The 23,081-nt window shown below is 40.7% G+C and overlaps 1 protein-coding gene and 1 pseudogene across 2 annotated transcripts in view; both read left to right on the plus strand.

The window, feature by feature from the left end:
- Positions 1–4,625: 4,625 nt before the first annotated feature.
- LOC147375326 (serine/threonine-protein phosphatase 1 regulatory subunit 10 pseudogene) lies at positions 4,626–8,232 on the plus strand (annotated as a pseudogene). The gene has a single exon (XR_015158907.1). The product of XR_015158907.1 is annotated as a serine/threonine-protein phosphatase 1 regulatory subunit 10 pseudogene (transcript).
- Positions 8,233–18,845: 10,613 nt separating this feature from the next.
- The window catches only part of RNF11 (ring finger protein 11), a 47,258-nt gene continuing 43,022 nt past the window's right edge, over positions 18,846–23,081 (plus strand). Inside the window, exon 1 of the mRNA XM_086388251.1 lies at positions 18,846–19,435. Within this exon, the coding sequence (XP_086244377.1) occupies positions 19,313–19,435 (123 nt within the window). The 5' untranslated portion in view covers positions 18,846–19,312. The remainder of the gene's footprint in view (positions 19,436–23,081) is intronic.

Consider the following 23,081-nt stretch of genomic DNA (forward strand, 5'->3'; position numbering starts at 1 on the left):
TGGAGAAGACTCTTGAGAGTCCCTTGGACTGCAGGGAGTCCAACCAGTCCATCCTAAAGGAGATCAGTCCTGGGTGTTCATTGGAAGGACTGATGCTGAAACTAAAGCTCCAATAATTTGGTCACCTGATGCAAAGAACTGACTCGTTGGAAAAGACCCTGATGATGGGAAAGATTGAAGGCAGGAGGAGAAGGGGATGACAGAGGATGAGGTAGTTGGATGGCATCACCGACTCGAGGGACATGAGTTTGAGTAAGCTACGCGAGTTGGTGATGGACAGTGAAGCCTGGCTTGCTGCAGTCCGTGGGATCACAAAGAGTCAGACATGACTGAGTGCCTGAACTGAATTTCTTTTTTTAATTACTTTGCCCAGGTATTTTATTTTTTAATTAATTTAATTGGAGGATACTTTACAATATCGTGATGGTTGTTGCCATACATCAACATGAATCAGTCACAGGTATGCTTGTGTCCCCCTTATCCTGAACCCCCCTCCCTCCTCCCTTTCCACCCTATCCCTCTGGGTTATCCCAGAGCACTGGCTTAGGGTGCGCTGCTTTATGCATCAAACTTGCACTAGTCATCTGTTTTACATCTGGTAATGTATATGTTTCAATGGTATTCTCTCAGATCATCCCACCCTCGCCTTCTCCCAGTGAACCCAAAAGTTGTTCTTTACATCTATGTCTCCTTTCCTGCCCTGCATGTACGATCGTTGGTACCATCTTTCTAAATTCCATATATATGCATTAATATACAGGATTTGTCTTTCTCTTTCTGACTTACTTCACTCTGTATAATAGGTTCCAGGTTCATCCACCTCATTAGATCCGACTCATGCATTCCTTTTTATTAGAACTGAGTTTTAAAAGCTAAAGAGAATTTCCTAAGAAGACAAGACAGTGAAAGACTTTCTAGGTATGGGCTTGGAAGAGGTGGGGTGAGAGAACATGGAATGTTTGGGGAATTATGAGGGGTTCACATGATTGAGGTGGAAAATGTGAGTAGTAGAAACCTGAAATTATTTTAATGTTTTTTCCTGAGGTAGTCAGAAAGGTATAGGGAGAAAGGGATCGGAGACTTCATTTCAACCTAATGTTTTTCCTATGATTCTAAGAGTTGTGACTCCAAAGCTTTTCTTTGTTTCTATTTAAAACCCTGCCACCCCATTTCTTCATAAAATCACAGCAATAGGATTAGAGGAAGATAAGACTATTTAATGTTCTATATTTACATCCAGTAGCATTTAAACTTCTGTCTTCCAATAAGAGTGCAACTCTGGGTAATGGACTGTGTGTCATAAATGTTATTTATGCCTCTTCATATGATTATCTGAAGACTACATATTAAGTCCAACCTTAATCCTTACTGGAATAGAGATTGATATGGTTCAACGAAGAGGTTATTTTACTTGGCATCAGACTCCAACATGCTAAGTCAAAGACCTATTCCAGTACCCATCCCCTGCAATGCCTATGTGAAAATTAGAAAAAAGTACATCCTCTGGGTACATACAAACCTACATTAGGTTTCAGTGGCTTGGAGAGTAGAGCAGGGTCTGAATTTCAGCTGCCATTTGTTTCCTGCCTCAGGCACCTTTGTGACATGAACAAAATGTGTGACTCTATGTTCTGGCCCCGCCTGGTTATTGGTGTTCTATTGTTAAATTCAGAACACAGCCTCTGGACACAGACCAGGGAAGTTAGTTTCTGTCCCCTTCTCCCCACATCTTTTAATTATAATATTTTGTGATTTACTGTTCAAACACTAAGCAAATCTTCCTCCTTCTGTCTTTATTTTTCTGTCTGAAAGCTCCAGAGACTGTTCCTTCCTATATGGAATACAGAGCTCCATTTGTCAGGAATAAGTTTGGCAAGCATAATACTCTATCCATACTTTTCATCTGACTCAGGAAAATGATGGGTTTTTTTAAGTTTGTTTTTTTTTTTTCAGTGCATAAATCGTTTTGAAACACTAATCCCAGAAATAAAAAGAAAGAGGGAGAGAAAACGTTGCCGACAACCCTGTCTCCTATCGTAATAACTGTTCTCATTTCTCCATATAACCTTGGTGACATTGTCTCCAAGTTCCTAAATTCCAAACTCTGTCCTCATGTGTGTCATTTTTTCATTGTTTTAATGAAAGAATACATTTCATCTTATTTTCTGTACTTTTTACTGAATAGTATTCAGATCAGATCAGATCAGTCGCTCAGTCGTGTCCAACTCTTTGCGACCCCTTGAACCGCAGCACGCCAGGCCTCCCTGTCCATCACCAACTCCCGGAGTTCACCCAGACTCACGTCCATCGAGTCAGTGATGCCATCAGCCATCTCATCCTCTGTCGTCCCCTTCTCCTCCTGCCCCCAATCCCTCCCAGCATCAAAGTCTTTTCCAATGAATCAACTCTTTGCATGAGGTGGCCAAAGTACTGGAGTTTCAGCTTTAGCATCATTCCTTCCAAAGAAATCCCAGGGCTGATCTCCTTCAGAATGGACTGGTTGGATCTCCTTGTAGTCCAAGGGACTCTCAACAGTCTTCTCCAACACCACAGTTCAAAAGCATCAATTCTTTGGCGCTCAGCCTTCTTCACAGTCCAACTCTCACATCCATACATGACCACAGGAAAAACCATAGCCTTGACTAGACGAACCTTTGTTGGCAAAGTAATGTCTCTGCTTTTGAATATGCTATCTAGGTTAGTCATAACTTTCCTTCCAAGGAGTAAGCGTCTTTTAATTTCATGGCTAGAGTCACCATCTGCAGTGATTTTGGAGACCAGAAAAATAAAGTCTGCCACTGTTTCCACTGTTTCCCCATCTATTTCCCATGAAGTGGTGGGACCGGATGCCATGATCTTCGTTTTCTGAATGTTGAGCTTTAAGCCAACTTTTTCACTCTCCACTTTCACTTTCATCAAGAGGCTTTTGAGTTCCTCTTCACTTTCTGCCATAAGGTGGTGTCACCTGCATATCTGAGGTTATTGAGATTTCTCCCGGCAATCTTGATTCCAGCTTGTGTTTCTTCCAGTCCAGTGTTTCTCATGATGTACTCTGCATATAAGTTAAATAAACAGGGTGACAATATACAGCCTTGACGAACTCCTTTTCCTATTTGGAACCAGTCTGTTGTTCCATGTCCAGTTCTAACTGTTGCTTCCTGACCTGCATGCAAATTTCTCAAGAGGCAGATCAGGTGGTCTGGTATTCCCATCTCTTTCAGAATTTCCCACAGTTTATTGTGATCCACACAGTCAAAGGCTTTGGCATAGTCAATAAAGCAGAAATAGATGTTTTTCTGGAACTCTCTTGCTTTTTCTATTGGCCCCCCCAAATTTCATGTTTCATTCATGCATATATCCAACAAATTTTACACAGTTCTTATAACTTGCCAGGCTCTATTTTAGATGACAAGGATTCAGTAACTAATATGCCAAAATCTTTATCCTGTGGATTTAATTCTAGTTAAAGAGACATACAACCAACAATGCATATATAGCAAAATGTCAGGTGCTATAAAGCAAATTAAAGCAAGGCAAAGGAATAGAGAACAATGTTGTAGGGAGTGACCATTTTAGAAAATGCCTCTTGCAGTAGATACACAATTACTTAATACTGATATCAAATTCAAACATTTAGATCATTGTTTCTGAGATTGCCTATCAGTGACATACATATTTATTTTTTTATTAAAAGTTTCCTTTAGCATAAAACTCTGAAAGAGGACTACTAGCAGTTTTAGCTCCTGGTTTTTCCTAAAGATTATAATCACCACAATTCACATGTCAGAGGGCAAAATGTTAGCAAGAGAGAACTCTAGGAAGATGGCAAAGTAGAAAGCACCCAGGATTCTATTTCCCCACCTGCCAACAACTGCACTAGCAGAATCTGCCTCATGTAACTATTTGCAACTCTGGAACCTATTGAAGACTTGCTGGCAACTTCCAGTGGAAGACTTGTTTCTGATCACAGAGGTGCAGACAAAGAGGCAGGCAGTTGCTGTACCGCCCACCCTGTCACCAGCGCCTACCCAGACAGCAAAATTCCAGGGGATTTAAAGGGCTCCCACTACTATTCTCCCTCTCTTTTTCTCTGATGGAACTGAAGAGAGCAATAGAAGGTTCGACTCTGGGATTTATTTCGGGGTTTGAAATTTTCTCGAGTCGGCCATAAGGGAAAAAGAAACAAGCCACAACAATATCTGAACCCTTGAAAAGATCCCGAGAGAAAGGGGGAAGGGAAAACAAGAGCCACCAGCCCAACCACCTGTGTCTTCTGCCCCTTCCCACCTATCCCGCCCACCCTACCAGCCCACACTGCCTGGTACTTGAAATCTGTGGCTAAAGGACCATTACCACATAACTTCAAAAATAATTACCCAACTTTCCTTCCGAAACCCACCCAAATTCACTCATTCAGCACTTACTTTTTTGAATCCACTCAGAACTTTTTTTCTATGAGCCCCCTCCCTAAATGGAGTTGGGGAGGGGTGAATGCATGCTGAGTTGGCCTTTATTTTTTTTAAGAGACTTTTTGATCCAATGAGGCCCCCCCAAATAACTGAACTTTGGGTTCTGATTGGTTGTTTTATTTATTTTTTCCCTCCAAAAGTTTAACCTCCTCCCCACCTGAGCCTGATAAAACCTTGATCATGGGTTTGGGTCCCATAGGCCTCAAAGAGAGTCCTTAAACTTGAGGATGCTGGATAGCTTCCTTAACTGAGATGGGGAACTCAAGAATATGGATGAGATTTCAAAGATATTCAGTCTGATGAAGGAAGCATGAGAGATGGTGAGTCACCGCACTTATCTGAACATTCTGCTGCAGACTCATTCACCAGAAATATTGGTCAAGTTTATTGATGCTGGTAGTTACAAGTTTCTTAACAATTCGCTGACAAATTAAAAAACAACCAACAACATTCCCCTCTTGCAGCAAATTCTACTGACCCTGCAGCATCTCCACTCACTGCAGACCATCTCAAGCAGAACAACACAGCCAAACTGGTGAAGCAACTGAGCACGTCAAGTGAGAATGAAGAGCTCTGGAAATTGGCCTCAGTCCTTATCAGCAACTAGATGACCGTCATCCACTCCCAGAGCAGTACACCACCCAGCCTGCCGAGAAAGATAAAAGAAACAGAAAGAAGAGGGAAAGAGTTAAACCACCCCTCCTGAGCAACCGGTGATAGAAGTGAAGGCTGAGCTCAGGCTCAGGAGGCCCCAGAGAAGAAGAGGGAGAAGTCTAAGTCTCTTATAACCCCAGTGCCCAGTCTCACACCAAGTTCCACTGGACTAGAGCTGGAGACCCCCATCTTTGGTGACTGTGAAGAATACCAGTGTAGTGGTGGTTTCTGACAAGTACAACCTTAAACCCGTCCCCCTCAAGTGTCAACACAACACCCAATGCCACCAAAGAGATCTAAGTGAAGATAATCCTGCCACAGCCAATGGAAAGCCTGGGCTTTCTGGATGTGCTCAATTCATCTTCTGTTCCAGGCATCAAAATCAAGAAGAAGGTGCTGTCACCCACAGCTGCCAAGTCAAGCCCATTTGAAGGGAAAATAAGCACAGAACCAGGCACAGCTGAAACTTCTTCCCCGGAGCCAGTCAGCACCTCCTTCTGAGGTTATGGACACAGAAGGTCCAGAGCCCCCAGTTTCCCCTGCTGAAGTCCCAGAGCTCACGGATACCACCGCTTTGTAGCCAGGAACTCTGGATGCAAAGCCAGTTGAGAGTACCAGAGATCCTAGTCAGCTGACTCGGAAAGGCAGGAAGAGGAAAGCTGTGATGTGGCTAGAGGGCAAACTGGGAGAGTATTTGTTTTGAACTGGATGGAACTGATGAGCAAATGTGAGTAAGATCAAGGACTTTGGCAGGTCAGCTAAGTGAGAGATACCATCAGAATGAACACATGTTTGAGATAGGCTGGCATCTGAGCCACAACACCGTGGAGGAGAAGGTGCCCTGGACGCGCACCAGAGCCCTGGTGCTGCTTTCGCCTCTCGTTATCCCTGGAAGCAACAGGAGGTACATCCAGGCTGAGGAGGAGAAGGGGATCTTTCGGGAGCTCTTCCTGAACAAGGAAAGTCCTCATGAGCCTGATGAGCCTTAGGAGCCTATTCCCCCCACCCAAACTCGTCACCCTAGATGTGGATTGTTCCATGGATGAGACCCTAGAGCCTAAGAGGCCTGTGGTTCACCTGATGGGGAAGGCAGTTTGAAGTTGCCTCCTATTATGGCCAATTTTATTGGAAGCACAGGTGCCAGGAAGAGTCCCCAGGACCCTAGAGCAGGAGGCATCAGTTTGCAGGAGAGCCTCTCCTCCATCATGGATAGACCTAACAGTTGGCCCTCACAGGAAGGCCAAAGCAACCAGACTATTCAGACAAGATCAAGCAGATGCTGGTGCCACTTGGATTCAGGCCTGGTCCAATAGCCAGTGGTTTCTTACTGGAAGGCCCTGAGGGGCCCAAGGGCATGCAGCACTTCCTCCCTGAACCTGGGAAACCTATGCCAGATCCCCATGGAGGACTGGGGTGTCCTGTTAGCCCAGAGGGTCCACGTCTGCTGTGTCCCCCACCCTCTTCCAGGGAGGGGGTGGCGATCCCTCCTGGGATGGCCCATGTGACGCCATGCAGGGTGACCTGGTGTAGGGGGATCAGCATCAGGTCCTGGACCATACCATAGAGGCCATGGTGGCCAAGGAGGAAATGAACCTTCTCTTCCTCCAGTCTGAGGGGCCAGAAAAGGTCACTCTGAAGGAGGACTCCCAAATGGAGGAGGGGACCCTGGTGGGGGTATGGTTGGAGATGGTGGGAATCATCTCCACAAAGGCCCTGGCAGTGGCATGGGGGTGAAGGCAGTGGACATTGCACCCATGAAGGCCCTGGTGGAGGAATGGATGCTGGTGGTAGACATTGGCCCCATGAAGGCTTTGGACATGGGGGACAGACCCCATGGCCACCAGCTTCATGATGGCCACAACCATTGAGGGCCACGCCCTCATGAACACCATAGCCATGATGGCCCTGGCCATGGGAGGAATGTGGGGCCACTGAGGGCATGATGGAGGCCACAGCCATGGAGGAGACTGAAAACTTTTCCCCTAAGATCAGGAACAAGGTAAGGTTGGATGCCCACTTTCACCACTTCTATTCAACATAGTACTGGAAGTTGTAGCCAGAGCAAGTAGGCAAGAAAAAGAAATTGAAACCAATTTTCAATTGGATTTGGATTGAAACCAAATCCAATCCTTTCCAGATTGAAAAGGATGAAATAAAAATATCTCTATTTGCAGATGGTATAATCTTATATGTAGAAAATACTAAAGATTCCACAAAAAAGTCTGTTAGAACTAATTAATTAATTCAGCAAAAAAATCAGGATACAAAATCAACACAAAAGTCAGTTGCATTTCTATACAATAAGAATGAGCAATTTGAAAAGGAAATTATAAAAACAATCCTCTTACTATAGCATCAAAAAGAATAAAATACTTAAGAATTAACAGGATGTTAAGTGCAATGAAAACTAAAATATTGCTGAAAGAAATTTAATAAGACACAAATAAATGGAAACACCTCATATTTATGGAATGGAAGATTTAATATTGTTAAAAAATGACAGTATTGCCCAAAACAATTTACAGATTCAATGTGATCCCTACCAAAATGCCAACTACATTTTTTTTTTTGCAATATGAAAAAGCATACTAAAATTCACATGGCATCTCAAGGGACCCCACGAAGTCAAAACAATTTTGAAAAAGAACAAAACTGGAAGACTCACACTTCTTGATTTCAAAACTTACTACAAAGTTACAGTAATCAAAATAGTGTGATACTGGCATAAATACAGACATAAAGATCAATGGAATAGAATATAGAGCCCAGAAATAAACTATAACATATATGTCAAGTGATTTTTGACAAAAGTCTCTAGACCACTCAATGGGGAAAGAACAAGCTTCTCAACAAATGATTCTGGGGAAAATGGACATACATATGCAAAATAATGGAGTTAGACCTTCAGCTAACATCATATAAAAAAAAAAAAAAATTCCTCATGGATCAAGGGCCTAAATGTAAGACCTAAAACAATAAACTCTTAGAAGAACATAGGACAAAAGCTTCATGACATTGAACTTGGAAATGATTTCCTGTCTATGACATTAAGAACATAAATAACAAAAGAAAAATTAGACAACACCTCATGAAAATTTTAAAACTGTATGCCTCAAAAGTCACTATAACAGAGTAAAAAGGAAAACAACAGACTAGGAGAATATATTGGCAAATCATTTAAGACATTAGCATACAAAGTATATAGAGAACTTTTAAAGCTCAACAATAAAAAAGCAACCTGATTCAAAAATAGGCAAAGTATGTGAATAGATATTACTCCTAAGAAGATATACAAATAGCCAAGAAGCACATGAAAAGATGTTCTGCATCACTGATTGTTGCTGCTGCTGCTGCTGCTGCTGCTGCTAAGTCGCTTCAGTTGTATCCAACTCTGTGCGACCCCATAGACGGCAGCCCAACAGGCTACCCTGTCCCTGGGATTCTCCAGGCAAGAACACTGGAGTGGGTTGCCATTTCCTTCTCCAATGCACGAAAGTGAAAAGTGAAAGTGAAGTTGCTGAGTCGTGCCTGACTCTTCGATACCCCATGGAATGCAGTCTACCAGGCTTCTCCATCCACCGGATTTTCCAAGCAAGAGTACTGGAGTGGGGTGCCATTGCCTTCTCCTCACTGATCATTAGGAAAATGTAAATAAAAACTATAATGAGTTATGACCTCACACTCATTAGGATGGCTTCTATCAGAAAAACAGACAACAACTAATACTGGCAAGGATATGGAGAAATTGGAACCATGGTTCATGGTGATAACTGGAGAATTATTGTTTAGTAGGTATAGGGTTTCAGTTTTACAGGATAAAAAGAGGTATGGGAATGGATTGTGGTGTCTAAAACCACTGAACTACACACCAAAAAATGATTAAGATGGTAAATTTTATGTTACAAGTATTTTAGCACAATTTTTAAAAATTGAAAAAGAATGTTGTCAAAAATCTAGATATGTTCTGTTTGCAGTTTCCCAGCATGTCATAACATTTCTCTCTACTATTATTTCTCCATGTTATCCTGTCTTCCTGAGTCCTTGGTCATCAGTCCTCCCCAGCTGTTCCTAGTCATTCTATAAAACTCAAGTGTCAGGAAGTTTTTTTTAACACCCCTAGACCAGTGTTTCTCAAACTTTAATGGGCATCTAAATCATCAAAGGATCATGAAAATGTACATTCTTATTTATTCAGTCTTGTGTGGGGCCTGAAAGTTTGCATTTCTTTTTTCCTTTTTTTTTAATTGGCATTTTTAAGAAGCTCCCAAGTGAGTTAGGTAGTGCAATCCATGGAACATACTTGAGTGGGGAAGATTTAGAATAGCAATTCTCAGACTTTTAATCTTAGGACCACTGTATGCTTTTTAAAATTATTAAGGACCTAATTGAGCTTCTGTTTATATGAATTATATATAGCATGTCTGTCATGTTAGAAAATAAAACTGAGAAATATAAAATATGTATTTAATCCCTTTAAATCACAATATTAATTCCATTACATGTTAATATAATAACATATTTTTATGAAAAATAAGTATTCCAAGAAAAATCTTCTATATTTTTACAATATCTCTTTAATATTTGGCTCCACTTTGTCAGAAATGAAGGCAACTAGCAGAAAATTTGTAAGCACATATTTGAACTCAACACCATCAATCAAATGGGTATACTGGGTATCTATAGACTACTTTATCCAATAACCAGCAGAATATACATTCTATTCAAGTCCACATGAAACATTCAGCAAGATAAACCACACTCTGGGCTAGAAAACACCTCAACAAATTTTAAAAGAAATCATACAATATTTGCTCTCAGATCACAGTGGAATTAAACTAGAAATCAATAACAGAAAATCCCTAAGAACTTTTTGATTAAATAACACAATCCTAATTAATCTCAAGATAAATTAAACAATATTCTTAGCTAAATGAAAATGAAAACCAAACATCAAAATTTGTGGGATGCAGCAAAAGCACTATTTCAAAAGGAAATTTAGAGCATTTAATGCATCTATTAGGAAAGAAAAAAGATCTAAAATCAGTCACCTAAGTTTCCACATTAGGAAACTAGAAAAAGAAGAGGAAATTAAATCCAAAGTTAATAAAGAAAATAAATAATAAAAATAAGAGCAGAAATCAATGAAATTGAAAACGGAAATCAATAAAGAAAATCAATGAAACCAAAACTGTTTCTTTGAAAAAAAACAATAAAATCAATAAACCTCTAAGCCAGGTTAACAAAGAAAAAAAGAGGACACAAATTATTAACATAAGAAATGAAAGAAGGGACATCACTACAGATCTCATTGACATTACAGAATAATAAAAGAATAATATGAATAACTCTATGCCCACATATTTGATAACCTGGATGAAATGAACCAATTCCTTGAAAAAAGCAATCTGCCAAAACTCAGACAAAAAGAAATAGACAATATGAATAGGTCTATATCTATTAAAGAAATTTAATCAATAATTAATAACCTTCCAAAACAGAAAGCACTAGGCTCAGATGGGTTTACTGTTGAATTCTTATAAACACTTAAGAAAGAAATTATGCCAGTTCTCTCAGTCTTTTTCAGAAGAGCAGCAGAATAGATGCTAACTCATCCTATGAGACCAGCCTTACTCTCATTACCAAGACCAGAGAAAGACATTATCGGAAAAAAAAAACCTGATCAATAGCGCTCATGAACACAGATGCAAAAACTCCTCAATGAAATATTAGTAAATAGAATTTAACAATGTATAAAAAAGAATTATATACTGAGTGACATTTATCACATATGCAAGGCTAATTCAACAGTTGAAAATCAATTAATGTGGACTTCCCTGGTGGTATAGTGGATAAGAATCTGCCTGCCCATGCAGGGGGCATGGATTCAATTCCTGGTCCAGGAAAATTCCGCAGGCTGCAGGGCAATTAAGCCTGTGTGCCACAACTACAGAGCCCACGCTCTAGAACCCACAAACCACAACTATTGATGTACCAAAACTACTGAGCCCCAAGTTCTAGGTCCCATGAGTCACAACTACTAAACCTGAATGCCTCAACTACTGAAACCTGCATGCCTAGAGCCTGTGCTCTGCAATAAGAGAAGCTACCGCGACTGAGAAGCTGGTGTACTGCAATGAAGAGTAGCCCCTGCTCATGGCAACTAGAAAAAGCCCGGGGACAGCAACAGAGACCCAATGCAACCAAAAATTAAATTAAAAAAAGAATGAGGGAAAACCCAATTAATAAAAATAAATTAATGTAATCCATTACATTACAATCTTAACAGTCTAAAGAAGAAAAATCACATGATCATATCAATAGATATAGAAAAACTATTTGATAAAAATCCAACACTCAAAAGAAAGAAAGGAAAAATCCAACACTCATACATGATAAATACTCTCAGCAAACTAGAACTAGAGGAGAACTTTCTTGATAGTATAAAGAATACTACAAAAAACCTACAGTAGCATTTACTGAATGGGGAGATTCCAACATTGGTAAGATTTTCCACTGAGATAAGCAACAAAGAAAGGATGTACCCTCTTACCACTGCTATTCAGCATTGTCCTGGAAGTCCTAGTTAATGCAGTAAGACAAGAAAAGAAAATGAAAGCTATTTAAGTTGAGAAAGAGGGAATCAAGCTGACTTTGTTAATAGAAGACATGATCATCTCTATAGAAAATCTAAAAGAATCAACAGAAATAACAAAAACCCCTCCTGGAACTAATAAGTGATTATAGTAAGATTGACCCCTCCTGGAGTAACATTGGAGGATACAGTGTTGATATACAACAATCAATTACTTTTCTATATAACCAGCAATGAACAAGTAAAGTTTGAAATTAAAAATACAATATCACTTACATTCAGTTCAGTTCAGTTCAGTCGCTCAGTCGTGTCTTTGCAACCCCATGAACCGCAGCACGCCAGGTCTCCCTGTCCATCACCAGCTCCTGGAGTTTACCCAAACTCATGTCCATTGAGTCGGTGATGCCATCCAACCATCTCATCCTCTGTTGTCCCCTTCTCCTCCTGCCCTCAATCTTTCCAGCATCAGGGTCTTTTCCAATGTGTCAGCTCTTCACATCAGGTGGCCAAAGTATTGGAGTTTCAGCTTCAGCATCAATCCTTCCAATGAACACCCAGGACTGATCTCCTTTAGGATGGACTGGTTGGATCTCCTTGCAGTCTAAGGGATTCTCAAGAGTCTTCTCCAACACCACAGTTCAAAAGCATCAATTCTTCGGCGCTCAGCTTTCTTCAGTCCAACTCTCACATCCATACATGACTACTGGAAAAACCATAGCCTTGACTAGACAGACCTTTGTTGACAAAGTAGTGTCTCTGCTTCTCAATATGCTGTCTAGGTTGGTCATAACTTTCCTTCCAAGGAGTAAGTGTCTTTTCATTTCACGGCTGCAGTCACCATCTGCAGTGATTTGGGAGCCCCAGAAAATGAAGTCTGCCACTGTTTCCACTGTTTCCCCATCTATTTGCCATGAAGTGAGAGAACTGGATGCCATGATCTTAGTTTTCTGAATGTTGAGCTTTAAGCCAACTTTTTCACTCTCCTCTTTAACTTTCACCAAGAGGCTCTTTAGTTCTTCTTCACTTTCTGCCATAAGGGTGGTGTCATATGCATATCTGAGGTTATTGATAGTTTCCCCTGGCAATCTTGCTTCCTAAGGCCCACTTGACTTCACATTCCAGGATGTCTGGCTCTAGGTCAGTGATCACACCATTGTGATTGTCTAGGTCGTGAAGATCTTTTTTGTTTAGTTCTTCTATGTATTCTTGCCACCTCTTCCTAACATCTTCGGCTTCTGTTAGGTCCATACCATTTCTGTCCTTTATTGAGCCCATCTTTGCATAAAATGTTCCCTTGGTATCTCTAATTTTCTTGAAGAGATCTCTAGTCTTTCCCATTCTATTGTTTTCCTCTATTTCTTTGCATTGATCACTGAGGAAGGCTTTCTTATCTCTCCTTGCTATTCTTTGGAACTCTGCATTCAAATGCGTATATCTTTCCTTTTCTCCTTTGCTTTTTGCTTCTCTTCTTTTCACAGCTATTTGTAAGGCCTCCTCAGACAGCCATTTTGCTTTTTTGCATTTCTTTTTCTTGGGGATGGTCTTGATCCCTGTCTCCTGTATCAAAATACTTAGATACATACCTAATAGAATATATACAGATCTATATGAGAAAAACTATGAAATTCTGAATAATGAAATCTAAGTGAATAGAGAGATATCCACATTCATGGATAGGAAGACTCAATGTTGTCCAGATGTCAGTTCTTCTCAAGTTGATCTGTCAATTCAATGAATCCCAATCAAAATTCCAGCAAGCTATTTTAAGGTTATCAGAAAACTGATTCTAAAATTTTTATGAAGCAGCAAAAGACCCCTTTTTTAAAAAAAATGGGCCAAACATCTCACCAGTTAAAATATACAGATGGCAAATAAGCACATGAAAGGAAAATTTCAGGGAAATGGGAATTAAACAATGAGATACTACTACATACCTATTAAAATGGCCCAAACCCAAACCCAAACACTGTCAACACCAAAAACTGGTGAGGATATGGAACAATAGGAATACTCCTTCTTTGCTGGTGGTACAGCCACTTTGGAAGACAATTTGGTAGTGTCTTACAAACTGAACGTACTTTTACCATATAATCCAGCAACTGTGCTCCTTGATATTAGCCAAATTACTTGAAAACAAGTTCACATAGAAACCTGCAAACACATTGTTTGAGGGAATGTAAAATGGTACAGCTACTGTGGAAAAGCAGTCTGAGTTACTCAAAAAATTAGACACAGAATTACCATATGATCCAGCAATTTCACTCTTGGTGTATAATCAAATAATTAAAATGAGGGTCTTGAAAAGATATTTGTACATCCATGTTCACAGCAGGATTATAGCATCTAAAATCTGGAAGCAACCCAATTGTCCATCAATGAATGAATAGATAAGCAAAATGTGATACATACATACAATGTAATATTATTCAGCTTTAAAAAAGAAGGAAATTCTACAATATGCTATACCAGGATGAACCTTGAAGACATTATGCTAAGTGAAATAACCCAGTCACAAAGTACAAATGCTGTGTGATTATACTTATATAAAATACTTACAGCAGTCAAAATCAGAGACAGAAAGTAGGATGGTGGTTGTCAGTAGCTGAGGGAAGGGGAAAAAGAAGAATTATTGTTTAATGGATAGTTTTGGTTTTACAAGATGAAAAGTGTTCTGGAGATGGATGCTGGTGACGGTTGCAAAATATTATGAACACATTTAACATTGAACTTTACACTTAAAATGGTTAAGGTGGTAAATTTTATGTTGTGTATTTTACTACAATAAAAATAATTGGGAAAAAGACTCCTATACACAGATGTTTATAGTAGATTTATCCATAATTGCCAAAACTTGGAAGCAACTAAAATGTCCTTCAGTGGATAAATGAATAAATAAACTGTGGGATAGCTAGACAGTGGAATATTATTCAGTGATAAAAAGAAATCATCAAGGCATGAATAGAAACAGAGGAATCTTAGTTTTCACTTAAGTGAAAGAAGCCAATGTGAAAAGACTACATGCTGTAAGATTCTAAATATATGACATTTTGAAAAAAATCAAACCATGGAGACTGCTCAGACATCAGTGGTTGCCAAAGGAGGAATGAATAGGCTGAGTACAGAAGAGTTTTAGGGCAGCGAAACTATTCTGTATGATGCTATAACGGTATATACACGTAATTATATATTTGTCTAAACCCACAGAATGTACAACACCATGAGTGAACCCTAACATAAGCAAGCATTTTGTGTGATAGCTTACCAGTTTAACAAATGTTTGGGACTTCCCTGGTGGTCCAGTGGTTAAGAATCTGCCCACCAATGCAGGGAACATGGGTTCAATCCCTGGTCTGGGAAGCTTCACATGCTGCAGAGTAACTAAGCCCATGGTCCACAGCTACTCAGCCCATTCACCTAGAGTTTGTGCTGTGTAACAACAGAAGCCACTGCAAGGAGAAGCCCATGCACCATAACTAGAAAGACCCCACTCACTACAACTAGAGAAAGCACACTCGCAGCAATGAAGACTCAGCGCAGCCAAAAATAAACAAATAAGCTGGTCTAGTGCAGGGTGTTGATAATGGGGGAAGCTATGCATGTATGGGGGCAGGGGGTTATGGTAAATCTCTGTGCCTTCTGCTCAGTTTTTTGGTGTGAACCTAAAACTGGTCTAAAAAAAGTACATATAAAGAAAATCTGGTTCAACAGAAGATACTAGATTTTCATATCTGCTTCTGCATTAGATATCCTGAAGTCAGAGAAAACAAGAATCAGACAAAGCAGTGAAGGCATATTTTATTCAGTACCTATTGCAATAGGAGACAAAAGACTCAGTATAGAATTGGACTTCACTCTGTATTATACAAAAAGGACAAGTGGGAATTTAAAGGCAAGGAACAGGGTGGGAGACAGTGGATGGAAAATTACAAAGAGGAAACATGAGGGATAAAAGGGAATTCTGGCTAAAAACATTGATAGGATTTCTGCTAAAGGCAGGCCAAGGTGGTCAGATACTAAGGGAGGGGGACTCTGGCTAAACTAATTCAACTAGATTCTTGCTAAAACTGAAATAAGTAGGTCAAGCACAAAGCCCAAAGTTAGAGCCTTGAGGCCTTAGAGGAGCCTGACTAGAGCTGGGTTTAGAAGAGTCTTTGTCACTTCAATAGTGTTGGTTACTTTTTTTATTTAAAATTGTTTTGTGATTAGATCACCCTTTCTGGTATACAGGATACTTCCCAAGTGTTCCCTTCTAAAACTAGATTAGGAAGAAAGATCATTGAATAGCTACTTCCTTACAAAAGTAGACATGGATGCTAAAGGCATTGAAGATAAGTCTTCTCCCATTCTCTTGTTTTTATACACTGAGAAAGATTATCAGAACGAAAAATGACGTAGTTCCCTCTGCCAACTTAATAGAGGCAACTGGTATATAATTTAAATACTGGCTTTACCCCCTGAGTAGCCATGTGAAGCCATATTTCTATTCCTGTAAAACAGGAATGTTAACATCAATCTTTCAAGACTCAGGCTAATAAATGGAAGTTATGATTTCATTCATTCTTACATATATATTAAGATATACACACATCTATGTATATACATAGAAATTATGTTAAACTATTCACATAAATAGATGTATATAATATAATATAGTAATGGATCCCATTTATTTTATATTGTTACATATATTTCAACTAAATGAAATCAAGGGCAGCTATATGAAGAAAGTAGCACCTAAGGACAGTCTTAAAAGATAGTTGGATTTCAACAAAAGGGAACAGCATGGCAGGGATCAGAAGTGGAAAAGCATAGTGAAAACTGAGGGCATGGTAAGTATTATGATGTGGCTGGAGTATAGGATGCCTGGTTGGAGTCAAGAGTCATATAGGTGGGATGGGGAAGGAAGTGGGAGGGAGTTTCAAGAGGGAGGTGACTCATGTATACCTATGGCTGATTCATGTTGATGTTTGACAGAAACCAACACAATTCTATAAAGCAATTATCCTTCAATTAAAAAATAAATTTAAAATAAAAAAAGTCATATTGGAGATCAGGATGGGACCAAATGGTTCAAGGCCTTAATGTCATGCCAAATTTCTGAGCCACAAGTCTGTGAATGCTCACTGATCACATTTTTCGTGGCAGTAGTGTGGAGAATGTATTGATGGTGCCGAGGCAAGGGCTTCATTAAGAAGTTGTCACAACAGTTCAGAGGGGACCAGAAAAATGGCAATAAGAGAAAAGAGGAAAATATCTGAAAATTTCCTTCCAAATAATCCAATAATTTTATTTGTTCAAGCCACAGAATTAAGCAATGATTCTTGGGGATGTGTGAAAGATTCTGATAACAAACATGGCATTACAGATACACCTATTCAGGTGGGAGCCATTAACAAGAAAAAAGGTAAGTCTTGGAAAAGAGGGAAAATAGCAAAATAGCAATATCACCTTTAATGTGTGATATGAGTGTATTCAAATAAAATATGTGATTTTATAGAACAGGGACTTCAAAGTTACAGCACTTAGGACGTGCCATTTTTACACAGTTCTACTTCCAAGAATCCTTTCTGATCCTCACCCAGTGCTCTAATTACTCCCTCCTGTGCCCTCTAGAAACCTGTCCTGGGGGTGGCAGAAGACCTCACTGTTTACATATCTTCCTAGCTGGATTCTGGGCTCCATCAAGAATAAGCCAGATTTCCTTAGTGCCTTGGAGAAGGAAATGGCAACCCACTCCAGTACTCTTGCCTAGAAAATCCCATGGACGGAGAAGCCTGGTGCAGGCTACTGTCCATGGGGCTTGCAAAGAGTGGGACAGGACTGAGCGACTTCACTTTCACTTTCCTTAGTGCCTAATATAGAGTCTGGTGGAAAAAAAATTAGTAAATGAAGAATGAAAAAAAGACAATCAAGACCCTCTTTTCCTCTCGTTGAATGAATGAATATTAGAACATTCTCATCTTTCTTATTTCCTCCCTCTACATACATTGCCTCTTGAGCTCTTTGTTATTTCAGTTAAGAAGAAAGCCTACTCTGCCTCAGGCAATGTGCCAGGCCTGGTACAGAGGAGGGGCAGATTCAGCTTGATCTGGCTGTGACAGACTCACAGGGACTCAGGAACTGAGTGCTCAGGGACTGTGAGCACAGAGGAGGTAACTAACCCAGACAGGAGGGTTAGAGGACAGGCTTCCCAGTAGAATCAAAGTTGAGTCCAGGAAGGACAAGTGGGGATATAGTTTGATGGAAAGTATAAGGTCAGGAGTGGGGAGAAGTGAGTTTATGTCAGAGAAACATTATGGGTAAAGGCCTCAGCCAGAGGGAATAGTTTTCTAGATTAACTGAAAACTGAAAACTATTTAGACATGCTAGAGTTTAGAATATGTGAGGGAACAAGGCCACAAATGAGACTGGGGAGGTAGCCAGATTAGTAAATTATTTAAGAATTAATACTTCAGTCATAACAGTATTGGGAAGTTTTTAATGAATGTTTTAAAAGGCTTGAATTCCTCCTACAGGAATGACATGATCAGATTTACATTTTAAAAAGATAACTGTACAAATAGTAAATTGAATGGGGGCAATGGCGAACGCAGGGGAAATAGTTCAAAGTATTACAGCAGAGAAATGATGGTAGCTTGTACTATGGTGTTGAGAATAGAAATAAACAGAATAATCGGTAGAAGAATTCTTCTGACCGTGATGTAGGAGGATTGGAAAGTGACTGGGGAGGTAGTGAGTTTGGACTTTATTCCGAAGGGATAGACCCTTTAATATTTTAATCATGGGAGTGATCCATTCAGATATGGGTTTAAAAATAGATTACTTGGCAGAAGGTAGCGAGAAGACTGTCAAAATAACGCACAGGTAAGAGCTGAGACAAGCGAAGAGGGAGCAGTTCGCGTGGGGAGAAACCGAAGACCCGAAAGAGGTATCAGAATCGCGTCCCAGGCTGTCAGGGAAGCAGAAACTGACGCAGCCCCAGAAACAGCTGCTGGGGACGGGGGAGGGGCTGGGGGGTGGCAAAGGAGCCGGGAGCACAGCCGGAGCTACCCACGCCTCCCAGCGCTGGGGGCGGGACCAGGGCACGCACGGCGGCGTGACGCAGGGCCGCAGCTGGCCTCGTTCTGGCCGCCGCCGCCGCTGCGAAGCGGAGTAGGATGAGGCCCGCGGCTGCGGCTCCGGCGTCGGCGGGGCCAGCAGCAGCAGCTGAGGCAGCAGCTGAGGGAGCCGCGACGGCTGCGCCCCCCCCTCCTGACCTGGATTAGGCCCAGCAGCTCCGTGGCCGCCGCCGCCCCGCGGGGGGGCGGGGTGGGGAAGTGCTTCGTCTCCCCGCCCCCCCCCCCCCCCCCACTGCCGCCGCCTCAGAGGAGGCAACCGCCGCGACCCCGGGAAACCCGCGGCCCAGCCTTAAGCCCTCAGCCCCAGGGACTGGCATGAGCTGCCCTTCGGCGGCGCCGGGGGCCGGGGGAGCCGCTGCCGCCTGAACCCCGGCCTGCCGCCCGACCCCACCTCGCTGACCGAGGCTGACCGCGGAGCGTGCGAACGACCCCGCCACTGCTTTCTTCCTCCCCCAGATCACACACCCCAGCCCCAGAAGATGGGGAACTGCCTCAAGTCCCCCACTTCGGATGACATCTCCCTGCTTCACGAGTCTCAGTCCGACCGGGCCAGCTTTGGCGAGGGGACGGAGCCGGATCAGGAGCCGCCGCCGCCATATCAGGTAGGGGAGGGTGTGTGTTGGGGAAGGGGGGTGCGAGGAGTAGAGGCGGCTCTGGCGGAGATTGTGGGGGCTTCGGGGTTGTCTGTCACTGTCCCTGGCCTCGGCAACACCTGGCCTGAGAGGCACTGACCCCCTTAGGGCTGGGTTTAAGTGTGATTGCTCCCGTCGTCAGTATAGGCGGAATCCTTCACCTCCCTTCGAGCAGTGTGGGGATGTTCTGTCCTTGAGTTCTGGGATTCGAGTGTGTGATTATATCCCCTTGACCAGTGACTGGTGGCTAGATTGTGGAGTTCGGAAGTGATGTTTTCTTGCCTTTATATGTGAATTGTGAGGTTCGAAGATGATTTCCTCGTCACCGGCTGGATTATGGGTTCTGGATAAGTGGTTAACCTACCCCCACTACTCCACCCCACCCCCCCCGCCACACATACATCCCATTTATACTTTGAAGTGTGATCCTCCTCTCCTCCCTCTAGTCTGTCTGTATTCGTTGAATTTAGTAGGCGTTCATTTCTTCCTGTGCTTGGGAGATTTTCAAGTAGTGATTTTGGTTCCAGCAACATGGAGTTGCTTCTTTACATACATAGGTATACATACATATGTGTGTGTGTGTTTATATTAATTGTAGGACGCAGCTTAGCGACTGAACAGCAACAACAGTCTTAATTCTGAACCCCTCCTCTTTTTGCTCCACCCCTGTGACACACCTTTTAAACGCGCTGATTTAAGAGAACTTGATTATCTTGAACTTTGGAAACCTTTAAACCTTACTTGAGAAATACCTTCTGTTACTCATGGTTCTCCCTATGTGTCAAAGACTTGTCTTCTAAATAGCTTCACTTCTTTTTGTACAGCAATCAGCAGCTCCAGATGTCCTTACACGATTTGTAAAGAGCTGAAGACCTCTTTAGAAAACTCAAAATAGATATGTAGACGTTATAATCCATAATACATGTATAAACCTTTCCTCTACTTTTTCAAGATGTTGATTAAAAACTTTACCAGAAGTACTTGGATAGTTAAGTGGCTTAATTTTTTTTCCTGATTGGGGTTTAATTTTCTAACTGGGCAGTCTCCTTTGTTGTTTCATGTGGTGACATCATTATCTAGTGTTATTCTTTTCTCATTCCTATGTAAATCCGTGTCTCACCACACCAGAAAAACCTGATCACAAATGCTGGTTTTCTGAATATAACCCATCAGGGGCCTTTCATATATGCTGGTAAAGTCCAGTCTTTTCATGTGGCTTACAGAAGACTCCATGATTTATCCCTCACATTCATATTCCAGGCCTGTCAAACACAACAGCTTATTCACACCTCTCTGCCTTAGCTCCAGTTGCTCTCTCGGCAACCCTTCCCCCAAGGTCAGCAGGTGAGCGTGTAATCCTCTTTGAGGACTCAGCTGAGCTGTATCTGAAGTTCCTAAATTCCCCTCCCTTTCTCCCTGAATCAATCACTCCCTTCTTTGTGTCTCCCATGAAGGAAGTGTCCGCACTTTCAAAAGTAACGCGTATAACACTTATATGTCGTCCTTGTTAAGTTAGATGTGTGTCTCATTCTTGAGGCATTTCCCTCCTCCTCCAGTATAAGCTGAATGCAGGTAGGAACTCTGTTTCCTGTTTGTTGTATCCACAACATCTGGCTTCATAGTAGCTGCTGAGTAACTGGAATAAGGGAAAACTCTAAGCCCTTGAGAACAGGGACTACCACCAGTGCTTAGTGCAGTTTCTGGCACATAAACACTTAAATGTTGAGTGAATTAATGAATTTAAATGGAGTATTGTTATGTAAGTTTACACACCCATTTCTTCCGAAGAATTGTCACAGGAGAAGTCTCTTTAAAAATCCAAACCAAATCTAAGTGCTTTCCTGAGTCTTTGAAGCAAGTAAATTCTTTGACTCTTACTTTCCTTCAAATTTCACTCTTGATTTCCTTCATAAATGTTATAGGACAATGTGCTTATTTCCATTTCATGAAAAACATTTTTTAGAGGTATGAGTTTTTATTTCAAAATCTCCTGTATTCCTTAGTCCTCTTCTAAGCAAGTAAAATACCTTCAACTTATTGTACTCTTTCTCTTAAATACATGTATATCTTATACATTGTTAAGAATAACTTATTTAGAATTTATGGAGATTGTATTCAATATTTGCCTTTTCCAGGAGGATAAGATAATAGAGGGTTTTTTTGGTATCATGTAGGAACGTCTTTTTGAAACATGTTATTTGTGACAATGGGAGTTTTTCATGGTTGCCTTTTCCTGAAATGAACAACCCAGACATTGATAGGCAACTTTGGTATCAATTTGAAGAAAGTAATTTCTTAAAGAAAGTTGTATAAAAATAGAAACTTTTGTAGAAATTTGTCTTACCTGAAGGAACTGAAATGTTTTAGGAATGTAAAATGTGTTAAGAATGTAAAATTCACATAGTCTGAGAAACACCAATCCAAGATAAATAATTTATACTTTGAATGAACAGAAGTAACTTATTTTTTCTTCAAAAATAGTATATAATTGATAGCTATAGAAATACTGGCTTATTTCTTTAAAGAATAGTTTCAGCTACAAAAGGATATTTTAAAAATTCAGAGAATAACCGATTGTAAAGGAACACATTTGGTATTCTGCAGTGAGTAGTTAAAAGATGTGTGTACATGTATATGCCAAGAGCTCTATAATAAACTTCAGTAAGATCCAGTTATTTCCTATTAGCAGGATCTGAGATTTGTTTTATCTATTTATGCTTGAAAGTAAGCATAAACAAACTGTGGTCAAGTTTATGGAAAATACATATTTCTCTCCTGGGTTTCTTTGTAGCCTCCTCACTGTTCTCCCTGCATTCACCCTTGCTCTCCCTTTAATCTATATTTAATCTATCATCCAGATTGTTTCTGGTAAAACAGATCATGACACTCTACCAAACTTTCTGTGAATCCTCATTTCATTCAAAGTAAAATCCAGATTCCTTAGTGTCCCCTAAACCCTACATGATCTATACTCTCTGCCTGCATACATAGCTCTCTTTATATCTACTACTACTCTACCCGTGCTGGCTTCTCTTTAACCTCTCTGGCCTCTTTGTTCTAGGATACACCAGAACCTTTGCCATGGTTGATTTCTGTGCCTTGAGTACTTTTCCCCCAGGTATCATCATGGCTGACTCCCTTCCCTTCAAGTTTTTACTCAAGTTGTGACAGCTTCTTAAATCCTCTCTGACCACCCATTTAAAATTGCACTTACCTTAGCACTCTGCTAAACTTACCCTGTTCTGTTATTTTCCCATAGCATTTATCATTTTCTAACATTATTTATTATTAACTGTTTCTCCTGCTGGTGATAAACTCCATGAAGAAAAGGGAGTTTTTAAAAAAATTGTGGTTTCCCAAGTACCTAGAATAGTGCTGGGACATAATAGGCACTGTTACTGGTTGAAAACTGGATTTCCTTTAAATGAATTAATGTATTTATTTTGAGGCAAGTGCAGTTGAATGTCTTATAAAAATTATGCATATTCCTAGTGCATTTTTCCTTTATTGTGGGTCATTTTTAAGAAACCAATCCTAAAAATATAGTCCCAATAATACTAAATATAGTAATTGGTTTAAAATAATCATTAATAAAATAGTGTAATTTTTTTCAACC

Source organism: Bos grunniens, chromosome 3 (genome assembly GCF_055505025.1).
Source record: "Bos grunniens cultivar Pamir isolate PY7600 chromosome 3, Bosgru_T2T1.0, whole genome shotgun sequence".
NCBI lineage: Eukaryota > Metazoa > Chordata > Mammalia > Artiodactyla > Bovidae > Bos > Bos grunniens.